The sequence below is a fragment of the Caloenas nicobarica genome, chromosome 31 (assembly GCF_036013445.1).
Source record: "Caloenas nicobarica isolate bCalNic1 chromosome 31, bCalNic1.hap1, whole genome shotgun sequence".
Classification (NCBI taxonomy): Eukaryota; Metazoa; Chordata; class Aves; order Columbiformes; family Columbidae; genus Caloenas; species Caloenas nicobarica.
This window is the reverse complement of record NC_088275.1, coordinates 2126188-2143594: the sequence shown is the minus strand read 5'-3', so window position 1 is coordinate 2143594 and position 17407 is coordinate 2126188. Positions and strand designations below refer to the sequence as shown.

General features: G+C 74.1%; 3 protein-coding genes across 6 annotated transcripts; 1 reads left to right on the top strand and 2 right to left on the bottom strand.

Annotated features, from left to right (window-relative positions):
• Positions 1 to 140: 140 nt before the first annotated feature.
• Positions 141 to 11946, bottom strand: ZBTB7B (zinc finger and BTB domain containing 7B). The gene is made up of 3 exons (XM_065653892.1): positions 11862 to 11946; positions 1769 to 2769; positions 141 to 1028 (listed from the first exon to the last, which is right to left on the bottom strand). The coding sequence occupies exons 2-3, from the start codon at positions 2758 to 2760 to the stop codon at positions 608 to 610; spliced, it is 1413 nt and encodes a 470-aa protein (XP_065509964.1). The 5' UTR covers positions 2761 to 2769; positions 11862 to 11946; the 3' UTR covers positions 141 to 607.
• Positions 10124 to 13770, top strand: LOC135999938 (basic proline-rich protein-like). Its single transcript, XM_065653513.1, has 4 exons — positions 10124 to 10455; positions 10817 to 11428; positions 11535 to 12533; positions 12909 to 13770. The coding sequence occupies exons 1-4, from the start codon at positions 10124 to 10126 to the stop codon at positions 13768 to 13770; spliced, it is 2805 nt and encodes a 934-aa protein (XP_065509585.1).
• Positions 13771 to 14498: 728 nt separating this feature from the next.
• Positions 14499 to 16893, bottom strand: LOC135999995 (mothers against decapentaplegic homolog 6-like). 4 transcript variants are annotated; one of them, XM_065653622.1, is made up of 4 exons: positions 16774 to 16893; positions 16078 to 16494; positions 15878 to 15982; positions 14499 to 15341 (listed from the first exon to the last, which is right to left on the bottom strand). In XM_065653622.1, the coding sequence occupies exons 2-4, from the start codon at positions 16472 to 16474 to the stop codon at positions 14803 to 14805; spliced, it is 1041 nt and encodes a 346-aa protein (XP_065509694.1). In that variant the 5' UTR covers positions 16475 to 16494; positions 16774 to 16893; the 3' UTR covers positions 14499 to 14802. The 4 variants fall into 4 exon arrangements, with proteins under 4 accessions (XP_065509694.1, XP_065509697.1, XP_065509696.1 ...); XM_065653625.1 differs by having other exon boundaries at positions 14499 to 15338; XM_065653624.1 differs by having other exon boundaries at positions 16840 to 16885.
• Positions 16894 to 17407: the final 514 nt, after the last annotated feature.

The window sequence follows — 17407 nt, the reverse complement described above, 5'->3', positions numbered from 1 at the left end:
GGGGATGGGAGGGGGGTCCCACAGGGCCGAGAGGATTTGGGGGGGTTCGGGGATTTGGGGGGGGGTCGGGTGGGGGCCGGGGCTGCCCCGCACCCGGGTGGGTTCACCCGAATAGTGCAACCAAGAGAAAGCAGCCGGGAGTGCAGGGGCGAGGGGGGCTCGCCGGGGAGGGGCTGCTCGGGATTTTGGGGGGGGACAAAGGGGACAAGCTATTTACAGCGGGGGGGGGGGTCCCCGCCAAGCAGGGAGAGCGCAGAGCGGGGCCGCCAGGGGGCACCCCGCGCTGTCCCCAGTTGGTTTTGGGGTGCGCTCGGTCCCGGCCCCGCTTTGGGGGGGGGGTGGGTAGAGCGCACCCACCGGGGGGGGCGTGTTGGGGGGTGACACCCCGGTCTCGCTTCCCCCTCACCCCCCCCTCGCCCGGGCACGCCGCGGGGCGGGGGGGGCCCAGGGATGGTGGGGACCCCCCCACCCCATTGTGCAAATCAGCCAGGGGGGGAGTTTCCCCCCTTTGCATAACTGGGAACGAACCGTGACGGGAAAAAACGGGAACAGAAACCCCGGCGGGCACGGCACGGCTCGGCGCGGTGCCCGCCGGCGTGGCCGCCCCTTACGCCGTCTCCGCCGGCACGTCACCATCCGGCTGCGGCCCTTCCTCACCCTCCGGCTCCTCTTCCTCCTCCTTGGGCCGCCCGGGACACCAGTACCGGGCGATGGAGAGGCGCAGCCCCTCCAGCTCCCCGTTGGAGAGGTCGAGGCCGGCGGGGCCGGCGGGCAGCGGGGGCGGCTCGTCGCGGCGGCGCCGGCGGGTCCGCACCTCCAGGCAGTTCTGGCCCTTGAGGTGCCGCTGCAGGTGGTCGTCCTTGGCGAAGGCCTTGTGGCAGCGGTAGCACTCGTAGGGCCGCGCGCCCGTGTGCAGGTGCATGTGGTTCTTCAGGTCGTAGCTGTGCAGGAAGCGGGCGCTGCAGTGCTGGCAGGAGTAGGGCCGCTCGCCCGTGTGCTTGCGCATGTGGATCTTCAGCTTGTCATTCCTGGATGTGGGGGGGACAAGGAGACGTCGGCACGGGGCGGTTGGCATCCCCGGGGAAGCGGTTGCCTGGCCGCGGCGGGCAGCGGGATGGTGCTGGTAGCGCCACGGCAGGGATGCGCGGCAGGGATGTGAGGGACCGGGATGCGCGGCAGGGATGGGAGGGACCGGGATGCGCGGCAGGGATGTGGGGCAGGGATGGGAGGGACCGGGATGCGCGGCAGGGATGTGGGGCAGGGATGTGAGGGACCGGGATGCGCGGCAGGGATGTGGGGCAGGGATGCTCTGCAGGATGTGGGGTCTGGGATGCACAGTAGGGATGTGGGGCAGGGATGCTCTGTGGGATGCAGTGCGGGGATGTGAGGCAGGGATGTGGGGCGGGGATGTGGGGCGGGGATGCTCTGCGGGATGCGAGGCAGGGATGTGGGGCGGGAATGCTCTGTGGGATGCGGGGTGGGGATGCTCTGCAGGATGCAGAGAACCGGGATGCACAGTAGGGATGTGGGGCGGGGATGCTTTGCAGGACGCAGGGAACCGGGATGCATGGTAGGGATGTGGGGGGCCGGAATGCTCTGCGGGATGCAGGAGACTGGGGACCAAGTCCCGGCTGCCTGGTGGGAACACGCGGTGGCCGCCGCAGCGCCGGCGGTGGCGGGAAACGCTGTCCCTGGCTTGTACCGCACCAGGGATGCTCCAGGGAGGCGCGGCGGGGATGCTGCCGGGTACCCGTCCGGCAGCACTCACCGTGTGAAGCGGACCCCGCAGATCTGGCAGGCGAACGGCTTCTCGCCCGTGTGCGTGCGCATGTGGCGGGGCAGCTTGCCGGCGCCGTGGATGACCTTGTGGCAGACGGGACACTCCTGCGGCATCTGCGAGCGGCGCTTCCGCACCAGCTTGTCGGGGGTATCCAGCCCGGGCGCCAGCGACTCGTGGTGCAGCGAGCTCAGGTACGCCATCAGGTCGGGGTCGATGGCGTCCTCGTCCGAGGCGGCCTCCTCGGGGGACATGGGCTGGTAGGGGAAGGGGAAGGGGTGCGGGGGCAGCTCCTCTTCCTCGGGCAGCTCGAAGCTCTCGTAGGGCAGCGGCAGCCCCTCGGGCAGGGGCGGCGACGGCGGCTGCGGGGGCAGCGGGGGGCTGCCGCAGCCCTCGGCCTCGGCGGGCGGCTCCTCGGCGTGGTTGTTGAGCCGGGCGCCGTGGGTCTGCAGGAACTTGCGGGTCTTCTTGCTGCGGCGGGCGGCGGGGCGCGGGGGCGGCGGGGCGGGCGCGTCCCCCTCGGGGAGCGCGGCGAAGGCCTCCAGGTAGCGGCGGGCGCGCTCGCAGTCGCCGTCATCGGGGCCGGGCGCCTCCATCCCGCTGCCCTGCAGGATCTCCACGCAGGCGGCGATCACGCAGGGGATCTCCAGCAGCCGCGCGGCGCGCAGCACCTCGCCCATGTTGGCGCTGCTGATGGTGAGCGTGGCCGTGTAGGCGAACTCCAGCAAGGCTCCCAACGCCTCCGGCCCTACAAAGTCCAGCTCGCAGACCTCCTGCCCCGGCCCCGGCCCGGCAAACAGCTTCTTGAAGTAGCGGCTGGAGGCGGCCAGGACGGCGCGGTGGGTCCGGTACTCCAGCCCCTGCGTCTTGATGGTGACGTCGCAGAGGAGCCCCAGTTGCCGCTGCTCGTTGAGGCAGCTCAGCAGCTCGCTGCTGTGCTCGGGGAAGGGGATGCCAATGAGGTCGTCCTCCGGGCTGGCCATCGTCCTCACCTGCGGGAAGGACGGCACGCTTGCCGAGCGGCACGGCAACGCCGCGGCTGAAGCTGCAGCTCCGCCGCAACACCGGGGTGCGAGGAAACCTCCATGGCGTGGGGCTCGGCGGTGGAGGCGCCAGGGACCGGGGTTTCGGTGGGACACTGAACCGGGGCAGGCTGGGGGCCGTGCCGAGGTCGGCGGGCGGCCGGCCCCCCACCGCAGCCCCCCGCGCTTCCTCCGCTGCCGGCACCCGGCCGCCCGCGCAGCCCCCCGCGCCGCCACACCAAAGGGGGAAATCTCGGCGCGGCGCCTTTGAACGGCGTCGAGGCGCGGCGCTTCCTGCACCGGCCCACCCGCCCCCCCGGCCTCCCGGCACGGCCGGGCGCAGCCGCCGGCTCCCGGCACCCCCGTCCTGGGAACGCGGGCCTCGCCGGCGGCGGCGGGCACGGGTGGGCGGGCGAGTGCCGGGAACAGGGCCCTGAGGGCCGGGGGGCCGCCCCGCGGAGCCCAGCCGGGCTGGGAACGGGGGCCACGCTTCTTCCTGCCACCGCAGATTAGGATCAGCACCCGCGCCGCCGGTTCCTGCCCCCGCTCCCGGTGGGGGCCCGGCCCCCTCCCTCCCGCTTTGCCCCAGCCCGGGGCCGCTCCTCGCCCAGCCAAGCCCAGCCTGTGTGAGCCGGGCCTTTCCCACGCTGCACCTGGCAGGGCTTGGCCTCAGCCCTAAAGCCGCCGCCGGTCCCCACGGTGCCGCGCCGGGGACTCGCACGACCCCACGGAGCCGGCACGGGTGGGCAATGGAGCCGGTGGGACCCCGGTGCCGTCCCGACCTGCTGGCAGGGTATGGGCAGCAGTGGCAGTGCCGGTGCTGCAACCTCACACCCAGCCACGGGTGATGCCGTCCCGGCTGTCCGGTGCTGCTGGGTGGCACCGGGGCTCTCGTGTGACACCGGGGCTCTTGGGTGACACCGGGGTGGGAGGTCTGTCCAGCGCCTGCACCCTGGGGAAGGCAGAAGTGGCCCCACAGCTCCACCACATCCAGCCTCTCGGTGCTGCCAGAGCCACGGCATATGGCGACGTGCGGCACTGGACACCCCCGAGCTGCACCAGGCCCCGCTGTGCCACACCGGGGCCCATCCGAGCTGCACCCCGCCAGGCCGTACCGGGCCGTGCCAAGCCACGCGGTGCCGTCGGCGGGCGCGGGGGACGTGCCCCCTCTTGCCCGTGGAGGGGGCGGCGCGGCCGGCGGCCCCCGGCGCAGGGGCCCATCCCCACGCCGGCCGCTCCCTGCGCTTGGGCGGCCGCCAGCTGGGGCTGCCTCGGCAGGCGGCTGGGAACGGCCCCGGAGCAACCGGCTGCGGATCCGCCCCAGCCGCTGCCGAGCAGGCCCGACCGGCAGGGCAGGCGGCAGCCGCCCCTGAAACTGGGAGCCGGGCAGCGCCGACCGCCCGGGACGCCGGCGCCCGTGGCCGCCCCCCTCGCCCGTCCTGTGCCAGCCGGGGTCCCCGCTGCCCGCCGGGGCGGGGGCGAGCGGATTAGGGCCGATTAAACCATCAGGGCACCGGGAGCCAACAGGCAACGACAGCCCCCGGTGGGATTAGGCAGGATTAGCCGCGGGGGCAGGATCAGGGGAGGTGAGCGCCCTGTGCCGCCGCTCGGGCGGCTGGAGGGGGACGACGGGGATGTGACACCCGCTGAGGACACCCCAAAGCGCCGCGGACCCCCCGTCGCAGGCAGTGGTCCCAGCGACACCGGGATCCACCATTACCGCCTCCTCCAGCCAAACCGCGACGGCGGCGGGATGGAGCCCCCATCCCCTTGTCCCCAGGGTGCTGGCAGGGCCGGCACCCACGGGTGCCACCCATGCTGGGCGTCCTGCACCCACGGGGTGCCCCGAGGAGCGGGTACGGCCACCGGCCTCGGCACAGCGAGGGGGCCGGGACCCCCGCGAGCGGCCGCGGGGCCGGATGCCGGCGGATGGGGCGGCGGGGCCAGGGCAGGGCGGGGGCGAGGCGGCGGCAGGAGGGGGATTTTCCATCGCACCAAACCGCCCGTTGACGGCTTTTCTTCCCCGACACCCCCCGCCCCCCCTCCCTCGGCGCATCCTCCCCGCTGGAGCGAAGTCACATGCTGAGCGGGCGCTGCCATCGAGGAGATCGCAGCGGCGATAAGGAAACGGGGGGGGACGAGGTGTGAGGCTGCGGAGCCACCCCCGGCCCCCCATGTTCCCCGGCCGGCACCGGCGCCAATGGCACGGGGGGACATGGGCTGGGAGGGGGGTGCCGGCGACGCTCGTGCCCCCACCGCGCCAGGGCTTTCTCGGTTACGTCAACGCCCGCGGTCGGGCCTGTTTCGGCTGCGGTGCCGGGGAAAGCGGGGGGGTCGCTCCCCACGCCGAGCCGGGGCGGGCGGCAGCGGGAACAATGGCTGCCCAGGTCACCGTGACATCCCGCCACCGGCCTGCGCCGCTTGGCACAACGGCGGCCGAGGTGGGGGTCTGACCGCCCCGGCACAGCCACACGCTGCACAGGGTGGGGGTCCAGCCCCGCGGCACTCACCGTGCGTGGGAACCGGCTGCGTCCCACGTCACCGAGCTGGGACGGCACCCGGCACGCGGGCACGGTGCCAGCCTGCGCCAGGCGCCGGCCCCAGCTCGGGGATGGGGGGAGATGTGGGGCGGGGGGGGTGCCCAAGGGGTGCTCCCATAGGGAAAGGGGGTTGGGGGTCACAGGTCCCCACCTCGGGTGCTGCCGAGCGCCGCTGCTTTCGGTCACAAGCGTCGCAAACGCTGTCGAGGGACTTCACAGCCGCACCGGGGAGAATGAGTCACCCAGGAAGGGGAGCGCGGCACCGGCCCCCGGCCCCCCGCCCGCGGGGGCCCTTCGGAAGCTGCGAAGGGGACCCAGGTGTTCGGGACGTGCACCCCCCACCCCGGCGCCCATCACTCTGCTCGAAGCCATCGAGGAGCAGCGGTGGTGCCGAGGGGGTGGGGGCTGCACGGCCACTCTGCCCCCCAAGTGAGGATGCGCTGGGCCAGGGTCCGGCCGGGCTGGTGGCCACAAAACGGGCACGTGCCGGAGACGTGCCGGGGGTGCTGGCGCTGGAGGGGCGGCGGGCGGGGGAAGCGGTCCCGCTCTTTGAAAGAAGAAGAAAACAGCGAGAGCGGAGCCAAAAGGAAATGGGTTGAAGAGAGAAGAGGATAAACAGACCCCCCCTCGCTCCACGGCACCGGGGACTGAGCCCCACGGTACCTCCCCAGCCCCTGGCACCCGCGGTGCCACCGGGAGAGCTGCCGGTCCCCGGGCACCCTGAGTCCCTCGCGGGCACAGCCGTGCGGCACGGCCAAGACACGGCGGCCATTGGCACCGGGGAAGCGGCTGCGAGCGCCGCGGCTGCCGGGGCCCGGTGCGGTGTCCCCAGCACCAACCCCAGCACCTGCCGCGGGGACCAGCAGCCGCCAGCCCAGCCGAGCCCCCACGCTGGCCCCACGCTGGCATCGCCGCCGCCTCCCGCTGCCAAAACCTTCCCCGCCACCCGCGCCAGGCAGAGGCGCGTCCGGCTGCCCGGCATCACCGCCGCGGGGCGCCGGCCCCGCTCCGCCAGGCCACAGTGACCCAGACTTTGCCACCTGTCCCTTCCCATCCCATCCCAGCGGCAGCGAGGGTGGCACGGGGCTCCGGCGACGCCGGCATCCCGGCAGCCTCGCGGCCGGCGCCGGAGCGGCCATGCCCAGCCCTCCCCGTGCCCGGTGGCACCTCGCCGGTTCCGCCGCACCGCGGCACCTTCTCGGGGCGGCGTCGGCGGGGTGGTCGCGTGGCTCACCTGGCGCGGGCGGCGGCGTGGCTGGGCGCTGTGGCGCGGCCGGGTCGGCGGCCCCGCGAGCGGCGGGGAGGGGAAGGCGCAGGGCGCTGTGTGAACTTGGCCCCGCTCCCCGCTGCACTTGAGCGCAGGATCCCACCTCAAAAGGAGTCGACGCCCACACCCCGGGTCACGCACCTCCCAGCCCCGCTTCCCAGAACACACACCGGCGTTAACCCTTCGCGGCCGGCGCCGTGCCGCGGGGCGCCCACCCCGCACCGGGCAGGGGGCATCCCCCGGCCCCCGTGGAGGAAATTCCCAGCGCCGGCGCTGCCGCGGGCATCCCCTCGCCGTCGCCGTCCCGCCACCTGCGCCGTCCCATTGCCGAGGCGCCGGACGGGCCCTCGTGCTGCCGCCGCCGCGGGGCAGGGCGCTGGGCGCTCGCCGCCGGCCGCGGCCGAGCCGGGAGGGCGCCGGCGGGAGCGGGGCTGCCACGGCAGGGCTGGGCTCGGCGCGGCGTGCCGCGGCCTGTCCCACAGCCACCCCCCAACCCTGCACATGCACGTCCCGCTCCGCACCCAAACGGGCCTCGAAGTCCCACTGGGGATGCGGGACGTAGCGCCGGCTGGACCGTGTCACCCCGGCCACTGTGGGCACCACCTGGCACAGCCCCCGGTGCCCCCGCGGCCCCCCGGGCCCGGCTGCAGGTTCGCGCAACCCCCCCTGTAATTACACCCTCTGCGTCCCCGGCTAAACAGCGATTAATTAGCAGCTCGGGGAGCGCTCCACACACCCCACCGGCGGCACCCGCCCCGGCCGCCCACACCACGCAGACACCGGCCAGGCTGCCGCGGCGAGGCCGCGCTCCGGTGCTACCGGGCAGAAAGGGGAAGAGCCGCGCGCCAGCCGGGCCCCAGCAACGTTCACGGAAAGCGCCGGGTTGTGCAAGAGCCCGACCGCACGGGCGGGCAGGGGGGGCAGCGGCCGTGCCGGCATCTCGCCCTGGCGTGGCATCCCGGCCCCCCCATCGCCGGGGCCGGCGTGGTGTGGTGTGCCAGGGGTGGGCAGGAGGCGGCGGCGGCACAGGCGGCCGTGCCCGCTGCGACGCTCCGCGCTGGGCAGCCGCCCCGGCGAGGGGCACCACGGGTGGCACGGCCCCCGCGGTGTCCCCACGGATGGAGGGAGGGAGGGACGCGGCACCTGCCAACCCTCCGCTGCCCTTTGCTCCCCATAAAGGAGGGGAACGGCGCCAGCCCCCCCTGGCCCAGGTGTGCCAGGTGCTAAGGGCGGGAGATAAGGTGGGCGAGGCGGGCAGGGAGGGGCACGGCATGGGCACGCAGCCCTGACTCAGGGTTCCCGCTGGTGGCCAGGCCCCGCTGGGGTGACTCACCACGTCCCCCCCACCCTGGGGGTGTCGCAACTGCCCACGCGCTCGCGCCGGCCGCAAACTGCTGCTCGGCCCGGCTCGGGGGGCACCGAGGGTGACGAGAGACGGGGGATCGGGTCGTGGAGATGCTGGCGCTCGGGGAGGATGGGCTGACCTTCATCCATCCTCCTTGCCGCTCCGCCCTCGGCCGGTGCCGCTCTGACCAGTATCGCCAGTGACGGGACGCGATTTAATCCCGTGTACAGCATCCCGGCTTCCGGGGGCAGGACGGGCGCCCCGTGGGTGTCCTCATCTCCCAAAGCGGGGGACCCTGATGAGCCAGGACGGGGGGGTCCCACAGCCAGGACAGATGTGGCTGGGGGTGCGTGGCCTCTGCGGGTCACCCCCAGGCTCCCCGCTGCAAGTGCCACCGTCCCCAGCGTCGGACACGGGGTGTCCCCGGGTGCTCCTGCCGGGGCAGGAGCCGAGGGAGAGAAGGAAGGAAGGAAGGAAGGAAGGAAGGAAGGGGTTGCCAAAATGAAGCGCGGGGAGGGGAGAACGGGAAGGAAACGGTCAACAGCAAACCCCACGTTTGATCACCCCGGCACGGGGTGAAACCCACCCGCAGGTCCCCCAGCAGCCACGGGGACGGCACTGCGGGCAGGGCAAGCCCAGTCGGTGGCCAGGCCACCCCTGGCAGCGCCGAGAGCGGCGTACGGAGCCGGGCACCCGTGCGGGCACCGAGGGGGACGCGGCGCAGCCGGGCGACCCGCTGCACCCCGGCTTGCACGGCCCAGTCCTGCCCAGCAGCCGCGGGGACGCCAGCAGCCCAGTGCAGGGTCTGAGGGTGCTGGTGGCAGCGAGGACGAGGCTCTGCCACCCCCAGGCTTGCCCGCGGCCGGTCCCGCTCGCCGGCCCCAGGCTGAGCCGGCTCCGCTGCCGCTCGCCCCGCGGTGCAGTCACGGAAGCCCCTTGGAGGGCGGCCAGGCCCCCGGGTCCTGCCGCGCCGCACTGCCCCCCCAGGGGCCCCCCAGGCTGGGGGCATCTCCTCCCCGCCACGGGGTCCCTGTCCTCACGCCACCCCGGGGACCCAGCGCCGCCAGCCGCCGCCAGCGCAGGCCCCGATGCCCCATCCCGGCGCTGGTCCCGGTGGGGTCACCCGGCAAGGACAGTGCCAGCCCGCGGCCCCCCCTCCACGCCCCCCGAAATAGCCCGGCTTCCGCCCCCACGGCAGCTGCCTGCTGCCAGCTCCCCGCTGCCCACGGCTGATCCCGGGGGAGGGAAGGGAGGGCAGGCGGCTCTAATCCCCCCCAAGCCCACATAGCACCGGCAGCGGGGCCGTGCCCGCCGCGGCCTCCCCGACCGCGAGCGAGACCCCGGCGTGGGGACGGCGACAGCCCCGCCGCGGAGCAGAGCCGGGGGCAGCCGCCGTGGCGTCCCGCTGTGGCACACGGGGCCGTCCCCAACCCTGACCCCACCGGGATGTCCCCACCGCGCCGGCTGGCTCAGCGCAGCCCGAGCGGGACGGGAATCCCCTTCCCCTCCCCTCCTTGGCCCCAGGAGCGGAGCATCCTCTGCCCGTCCTCACCGCAGCCCCGCGTCCCCGGGGATACCCACGGGACGGCAACCGAAGCGAAACCACCGGGGCACCGCCATGCCCAACGCGGCGGCCACGCTGCCCAGCTCGCCGACGTCCGGCGCCCGGCACCCACCCTGCCCGGGACCCGGCGCCCGCGGCAGGAGCCCCTCTACTCACCGCCCCCTCCAGCCGCTGCCCATGGGGACACGGTGGGGACAGCCAGGGCACCGCGAGCACGCAGCGCAGCCGAGGCTGCCGGGAGAGGCCAGCGCTCGCCTGACCTACTTCTCCTTCCGCATCACCTGCTTTCATTTTCCCTCGCCACGGCTCGGTCCCCCCACCCGCCCACGGCCCCGCCGAATCACGCCACCGGCCCCGGCGACACGGGGCGCCCAGGCCCCGCGGCGCCCACCGCACCGGCGCGCACGTGAACCAACCGCTCATCCCCGGACGTGGCACCCGGGGCGCTGAAGGTCACCGGCCACGGCCGCCTCCCCCGCTGCCTGCACGGCCACCCAAGCGTCACCTCCCTGGCACGAAGCGAGTTTGACGGGTCTCAGCCCGGCCCCTCGCCGGGTCCTCCGCCTGCCCCGGGGCTCGCTGGGGTGTGGACGCACAATTCCTGGGGCATGTCGGGGACGCCGACGCTGCCACGGGGAGCCAGGCGGGCGCCAAACCCCCCAGACGGGGCGGCCTCCCCCGCCGGCTCCCGCGGTGGGGTTACCATGGAAAGGCAGCGGCGGCGGCGCAGGGGGAGCGCGGGCTCCCGGGGGCTCCCGCCAGCAGCCCGCGCGCTGCCAGGAGAGATTTCTCCGTGGTTTCATCATCCGCCGCCCGCCCCGGAGGAGAAGTTCCTGCTCCGTGCTCGGGGCAGCAGCCGCCCCTCCAGGGCCAGGGGTGCGGGGGCTGCGCTGGCCCCGCGGCCCCCGCTGCGCCCACTGCCCGCCCCCCCCGCGCTCGGGCCCGTTGCGCTCGTGCCACGTGTGCACCGAGGGTGCACGGCACCAGCTGGCAGAGCCGCGCTGCCACGGCCACGGCGCTGCCAGCAAGGGGGGGGGACAGGCAGGCTGTGCTGGGGCGGGTGGCATCAGAGGGTCCCCAGGAGTCGCCACTGGTGTCCTCCCCACCCGCTGGTCACCTCCCTGTGCCCACACTCTGCAGCCCGTCCCCAGCGAGGGTGCCCTGAGCCCCCACCGGCCCTGCTGCCCCACGCCCTCCCCAGCCCCACAGCTTCCCCTTCTCCACGCACCCACTTCAAGCTCCTGAGCGCAGCCCCTCCCTCCACACCCGGCATCACCGCCACGGCCTTGAGTTGCCGGCAGCTGCCGCGCTCCCCACCGCTGCTGGGGGACCCCGGCCCGCTCCCCTGAGCCCAAAGCCCAGCTGCGGCGGGGGAAACCGAGGCACAGCGAGACTCACCCCACGCCGAACCTGCCACCGCGTCCTCTCGCCCGGCAAAAGCGGCCCCAGGTCAAGGGCGGCCACAGCCCAAGACGACGGCTCTCCCGTGGTGTGGGCCGCGGCGGGAGGGTAAATACCGCACCCCGCCCCGGGCAAACAGCCGGCTGGGGGCAGCCACCGGGGGTGGACGCGTACGGCAGGGCTGGACGTGCGTGGGGCAGAGTCCGACGGTGCTCGGCGGGTGCTACCGAGCCACCAGGCCCGGTGGGCACCCCTGTGCGGCCCCTCGCCAGCGGTGAACAGAGAGGTACGCGCTGCTGCCAGTGTGCCAGGCCCGGAGTGTCACCGGCATGCCAGGACGTGGGGACACCCACCCTCTGTTCTCCTCTATCCCGGCACGGGCACAAGCGGGGGGTTCCCGAGCTGCCCCCACGCCAGTGCCGTCCCTGCCCCGCACACCCGGGGTTTCGGCCGAGCTGCTCGTGGGGCCGGCAGGAGCAGAGGGACATGGGCAGCACCGTGTCACCCGTGGGGTGAGCTCACGGGGGACCCCGATCGGATGGCGGCAGCGCAACCGCACCCCAAGCAACGACTTGGCAGCCGCCCCGGGGACCTGCCGGTGTGACCGGTCTCCCGCAGCCCCGTGCGGAGGGACCGGGAACAACCCACGCGTGACCGCCCCCCCCACCCCGGCAGCGACTTCTCCGGCGGCTCCGGCGCGGAGCGGCGGCAGCGGGTCGGCCGTGGCGCGGAGCGCGGTCCCCGTGCACCGGGAGCGGGCAGCGCTCCGCGCCCCGCCCGTCCCCGCCCGCCGCCGCTCCCCGGTAGCATCCCGGATCCACGCGACTCACCGCAACCGGGCTGCAAGAGCGACCGCCGCACCGGCACCGCTACCGCTCGGTCGGTACCGCCGTGCAGACCCCCCCCACCCGTCGGTGGGTCCGTCCGCTCCCTCCCGTCGCTCACCTGCGCGCCCCGCCCGAGCTCCGGGCCGGTCCCGGGGCCGCGGCCCCGCCTCCGCCTTCACCTGCCGCCGCCGCGCCCCGCCCGCCCCCCCCCGCTGCCGCCGCCGCCGCCGCCGGGGCTCCAGGAAGCTCCCGCCCCCGCCCCGCTCATTGGGCAGCGCGCCGGCGGTCCGGCCTCCTATTGGTGCGGGGGTGCCGCCCATCACACCCGCCACACCCCCCCCCCACGGGAGGGCGGGGGCCATGCGGGCCCCCCCCCGGGACCGGGGGTGCGGTGCGGGAGGGGGGAAGAGCTGAGTCAGAGGCGCGGGATGGCGGCGGTTAACGGGGCCGCGTTAGGAGCGACCCCGGGGATTGAGGAGGGGGGAGCCCGGTACGGCCCCCCCCGGCGCCTCGCCCGGTGCCAGGCGCCGAGCGCGCCCCGCCCGCTGCGGCCGCCGAGCCCCGAGGCCAAGCCCGCCCCGCTCCGCTCCGCCCCGCGGGCACCGGAGGGCGGGGGAACCGGGCACGGGAGAGCCGGGTACGGTGCGGGGGGGGTGGGATGGAGAACCGGGCGCCGGAGCACCGGGCACCGGGGAGGGCTGGAGAGCTGGGCACCTCGAACCGGGTACCGAGGCGGGGGTAGAGGAGCGGGCACGGAGAGCCAGGCACCGGGCGGGGAATGGAGAACCGGGTACGGGGCGGGGGGTGCAGAACTGGGCACGGGGACCCGGACATGAGGGGGAATGAAGAACTGGGCACCGGGTAAGGAGAACCGGGAACTGAGTACGGGGGTGATGGAGAGGCGGGCACGGGGAGCCGGGCGCCGGGAAGCCGGGGCTGCGGAGGGGCGCGGCGGGGCAGCCCCCCCCGCTCCCGGCGGCGCTGGAACGGGGCGCGGCGGCGGGGGCCCCCCCGGAGTGGCCCCTCCGCAGGTGCCTGGGCGGGGACCCCGCGCAACCTGTTTGGCCACCGCCGGCCCCCGGGAGGCAGCGGCGGCCGGGGCTTCACCTCGGCTCACCCCGGCACCCCCCCCGCGGTTCCCCCCACCCTCCGGCTCCTGACTCAGAGCGCGGCCGCTGCCCGGCGCTGGCGGAAAGTGTGAGGAGCCGCCGCCGCCGCCGCCACCGGGGGCTGCCAAGGCAAACACCGCCCCGCGCAGACGTTATGTCAGCCGGGCGGGCGGGACCCGCCGGGGGGCACCGATCCAGCGCCGGGGCCGCCTCCCCCCGCCCTCCCCACACCCGCTGGGTCCCGGTACCGGGCACCTGCCGCCGGGCCGCGGAACTCCGCTTCCCTCATCCATCCGTCCGTCCGTCCGTCCGTCCGTCCACCTGCCTCGCCTCCCCCCGGCCGCACCTTCATCACCTCCGCCCGTGCACCTGCATCGCCGTCCGTCTGTCCGGCCGCCCCCCCTGCCCGACCCGCCGGGTTCGGGGCTCCCGCGGGGGCGGCGGGAGGACGGGGCGGGGAAATCCACCGAAAATCCCCTCGGCGCCGCTGCCGCCGCTCACCCGCTCCCGGCCCCGCCGCCCACCGTCCCGCAAGCGGCCTCCCGCGGCCCCGCCGCTCCCCGCGGAGCCCCCGCCCGCTCCCCGCGCTCGGTGCCCGCGGCTGCGCTCCCGGTGCCGCCCGCTCCCCCCGCACCGGGGGGCGGCCCCGACGGCGCGGCCCGGACTCACCTCCCGCCGGCGAGGACGCGGTGCGACCGGGACCGGGCGGGGGCCGCGGAGCCGCCAGGCCCGTCTCAGCCGGACCGGCGGCGTGGCAGGAAGGACCGGGCGGTCATCGCGGCCCGGGCGCGGCCGCCTGCAGAGGGCACTGCCGGTCCCGGGAGCCGAGCCCCGCGGGCCGCGGGCGGCGGGACCGACACGCGTGGGGACACGGGACGGGGCTTTGGGTGCCCGTGGCACCGTTTATTTGGGTTGTAAAGAACAAGCGCAGCGCGGAAACACCGGGGAGCCCAAAGCTGCGCTCGCTCGGTGGGTCCCGCGCTGCCCCGGTGGCTGGAGGGGCCCGGGGGGGCCCGTGGACTCGGCACCGGCCCCGGTGGCCGGTTCTGGGCCGGCCCTGAGCTCGGCTACTCTGTCCCAGGCCTGGGGTGCTGCTGCACCCACCCAGCTGTGCACATCTGTCCCAGCACCTGCCCTGTACGCATCCAGCTGTGCTCGACTACCTCACACCCATCCAGCTGTGCTCACCTACCTCACACCCATCCAGCTGTGCTCACCCACATCACACTCATCTAGATGTGCTCACCTGCCTCACACCCATCCAGCCGTGCTCACCCACATCACACCCATCCAGATGTGCTCGCCTGCCTTATACCAATCCAGATGTGCCCACCTACATCACACCCATCCGGCTGTGCTCACCTACCTCATACCAATCCAGCTGTGATCACATGCCCACCACCCATCCAGCTGTTCACACCTGTCCCAGCACCTGCTCCACATCCAGCTGTTCTCACCTGCATCACCCATCCAGCTGTGCTCACCTGCCCCTGAACCTGCCCCGCTCGTCCATCCAGCTGTTCTAACCTGCCCCACGCTCCAGCTGTGCCAGCCCCACGCTCCAGCTGTGCCCGTTCACTCCCATTCCCCCCACACTGGCCATGTCCCCCTATCCCAGCCCCCCCTCCACCGCTCCCCCCGCTCCTCAGCCCCCAGACCCACTTGGGCTCCTCCCCAGGCCTAGCCCTGCCTCTCTACAGCGCAAGGGGGGGGGGCTCCTACATTTTGCTTTTCCTTTCTTACAAAAATAAGATAAATTAAAATAAATTTAACCATTAAAATAAAAAAAAAAAAAAGAGAGATTAAATAGTGTCAGCGAGAGGCTGGGGAGCGGCAGGTCCCACTGCAGCATGGTCCTGGAAGAGAGAGGCTGGGGGGCTGCAGAGGGGCCCCCCCGACTTGTCCCCTCTCGGGGGGCTCCCTGGCACCCCCCCCGCCAGCCCCGGCCCCTCAGCGCGGCCGGTTCAGCAGAACCTCCAGCCAGCAGGGGCAGGAGGTGATGAACTGCCGGGAGTAGCAGGGCCCCCACCCCTTGGCGAAGCTGATGCGGATGCTGTGGGGGTCCCAGGGCCCCTCCCCGGGGACCCACCGGCCCCCCGCGCCCCCCACCCGTTCGTAGTCGAACACCTTCGCCGAGTAACCCGGCAGCACCTTGAGGACGGTGACCCCGCGCGCGCCGGGGGGGCCCAGGGTGGGCGAGCTGACAAAGATGGGGTGCTCGCTGCGGTTGTAGGCCCACACCCCCCCCGGCTCCCGGCTCAGCAGCAGCCCCCGGCCGATCTTGCCGCGCGCCCGCCGCACGGCGCGGCTCCGGTGGGCGGCCGGCAACTGGCCCAGGCAGAAGCCGCTGCCCCGCGGCAGCTCGCAGAACACGTTCACCGACGCCTCGTGCACGGCGTAGAGCCGGCCCACGCGCGTCCGGTGCTCCCAGTAAGCCAGTTTGCACCAGTAGCCGTCCTTAATGGTGCTCCGCGAGGCGCTGGTGTCTGCTGGGGGGAGAGCGGAGCCGTCACTGCCGGGCGGTGCCACCACGGTGGCCGTGGCCAAGCAACCAAAGGTTCAAGGGGTGAGGGGGTGGGTACAGGGGGGTCCAGGCCCCCCCTGGTTCATATGGCGCCCCAGTGTGGGGTGTGGATCGCTGGAGCTACCGTGTCCTGGCACGTAGGGCCAGGCTGTCCCCGGCCACCGTCCCCGGGGAGCGCGGCGAGCGGGGTCCCCGTGCGCGGGGAAGGTGGAGCCGCGGCGGCTCGGTGGCCAGCGGCCAGGCCGGAGCGGCGGCCGTGTGCGTCAAGGCACATTGTGTGTGTCCCCGTGGGCAGCGCTTCCTCCGGCGGGGAGCCCGGCGCCGCCAAAAATAACAGGAGCCGCAATGGGACGTGAGGAGGGGGGGCCAAGCTCGGGTCGGTCCCCTCGTCCTGCACCGCAGTGTCTCCTCCCCAGTTTTTGGGCTCAATGTCCTGTGTGGGGTGGGGAAAGGGATGCCCATGGGAGCGTGACCCCCCCACACCCGGCGGGACCCCCTTACCGCGCCAGTCGTAGCTGAACTCCCAGAGCGCGGTGCCGGGGCGCTGCGGTTCGTCCGGCCAAGAGGTACCGCAAGACGCCTTCGAGTAGGGGGGCGGCGGCGTCTCTGGTGGGGGGAAAAAGGGGGTGAAAGGCTGAGATGCCCCCCCAGAAACCAGAGGCGGGTGGGTTTGCCGTGGGGTGGGTCTCGCCGGCACTCACCGGGCACCGCCAGGCGGCTGAAGTGGTGGGGGTTGCAGCAGAGCGCGGCGGCATCGCCGCAGCCCCCCCGGCCCCCCGCGCAGTAGCACAGATGCTTGAGTTCCTGGGGCTGGCGCAGGTCGGGCCAGCGGTAGAGGCGGCAGAGCAGGAGCTGGGGGGGCAGCGGCTGTTTGGGGCCCCCCCGGGGGTCCCCGCGCGGGGCCCAGACGCAGCCGGACTCCCAGGCCCCCCGACTCTCCACCGCCTGCACCAGTAGCTCCAGTTCCTCGTCTTTCAGCTTCTTGAACAGGGCGTGCGCCGCCGGTTTGAGGGCGCCGGGCCCCTCGTCGGCACCGGTGACCGGGCAGCGCTGCCGCCACAGCCGCCTCACCAGCCCGGCACGGCGGGAGCGGAACATGGGGCGGCGGGGGGGGTGACCTGGGGGACGGGGACGGGTGTCACCTCCCTGGCTGTGGGGGGTCCGCGGCGCATCGTCCTCCCGCTTTCCCCGCACCCTTTCCCCACTGCGGTGCGGTAAAGCTGCCTGTCCCCCTGTGTCAGTTTGTCCCCCTGTGTCACTGCCTGTCCCCACGGTCCACAAGGACACAGCACTGCTCCCAAAGGGACACATGTCCCCAGGGTCACACAGGGATGTGACCCCCAAACCACCCCCCCATTAAGGAGAACCTGCCCGTCCCCCCCACCCCCAGCACCCACCTGTCCCCGTCACCCCCCCGCTGTGGGGCTGGGCGAGGGGTTCCCGGGGGAGGGGGCGTCACTCACGGCGGGTGGCGGAGCTGGGGACGAGGAGCCGCGCGGGTGGCCGCGCTCTGGGGGCGGCCGGCACCGCTCTGCCCGCGCCGCGGCGTCACCGGGACCTTTTCCTGTGCCGGGACACACCGTCCCCTCCCCCGGCCCTCCCCGGGTGGGGAATTCAGGGATTCGCCCCATCCCGGGGCTGAGCTGTCACCAAGACAATGTCACCATGTCACCGCAGCCGAGATGTCACCGGGGGCCAGGACACGGGTGGGCTCTGGTGGGCAGCGATGCCCAGCACCACGGACCCCGGACGGCACAACCGGGAGCCCGCACAGCACCGCGGACCCCAGATGGCACCACAGACCCCGGTTCACGGTGACAAAAAAGGGTCTGGTCACAGGAGCCCACCCGGGTGAGATGGAACCACAGGGCGCAGCCCCACGGCACCATCCCGGCAGCCCCACATTTGGGTGGCACCGTGCAGGGGATGCCCGTGACCCACCGAGCCCCCCAGGGCAGCCCAAGCCGGGGGTCCCTGCTGTCCCCACAGCCAGTGTCCCCCCACCCAGTGTCCCCTCCATGGGTGCCGGCG

Coding starts and splice junctions, on each gene's coding strand:
- LOC135999938 (XM_065653513.1), top strand. CDS start 10,124: ATGTCGGGGACGCCGACGCTGCCACGGGGAGCCAGGCGGGCGCCAAAC. Junction 11,429..11,534: donor AGCACCGTGTCACCCGTGGG/GTGAGCTCACGG, acceptor GGTCTCCCGCAG/CCCCGTGCGGAGGGACCGGG. Junction 12,534..12,908: donor GGCGGGGAATGGAGAACCGG/GTACGGGGCGGG, acceptor CTCCTGACTCAG/AGCGCGGCCGCTGCCCGGCG.
- ZBTB7B (XM_065653892.1), bottom strand. CDS start 2,760: ATGGCCAGCCCGGAGGACGACCTCATTGGCATCCCCTTCCCCGAGCAC. Junction 1,029..1,768: donor TGCGGGGTCCGCTTCACACG/GTGAGTGCTGCC, acceptor CCCCACATCCAG/GAATGACAAGCTGAAGATCC.
- LOC135999995 (XM_065653622.1), bottom strand. CDS start 16,474: ATGTTCCGCTCCCGCCGTGCCGGGCTGGTGAGGCGGCTGTGGCGGCAG. Junction 15,983..16,077: donor CAGCCGCCTGGCGGTGCCCG/GTGAGTGCCGGC, acceptor TCCCCCCACCAG/AGACGCCGCCGCCCCCCTAC. Junction 15,342..15,877: donor GTTCAGCTACGACTGGCGCG/GTAAGGGGGTCC, acceptor CTCTCCCCCCAG/CAGACACCAGCGCCTCGCGG.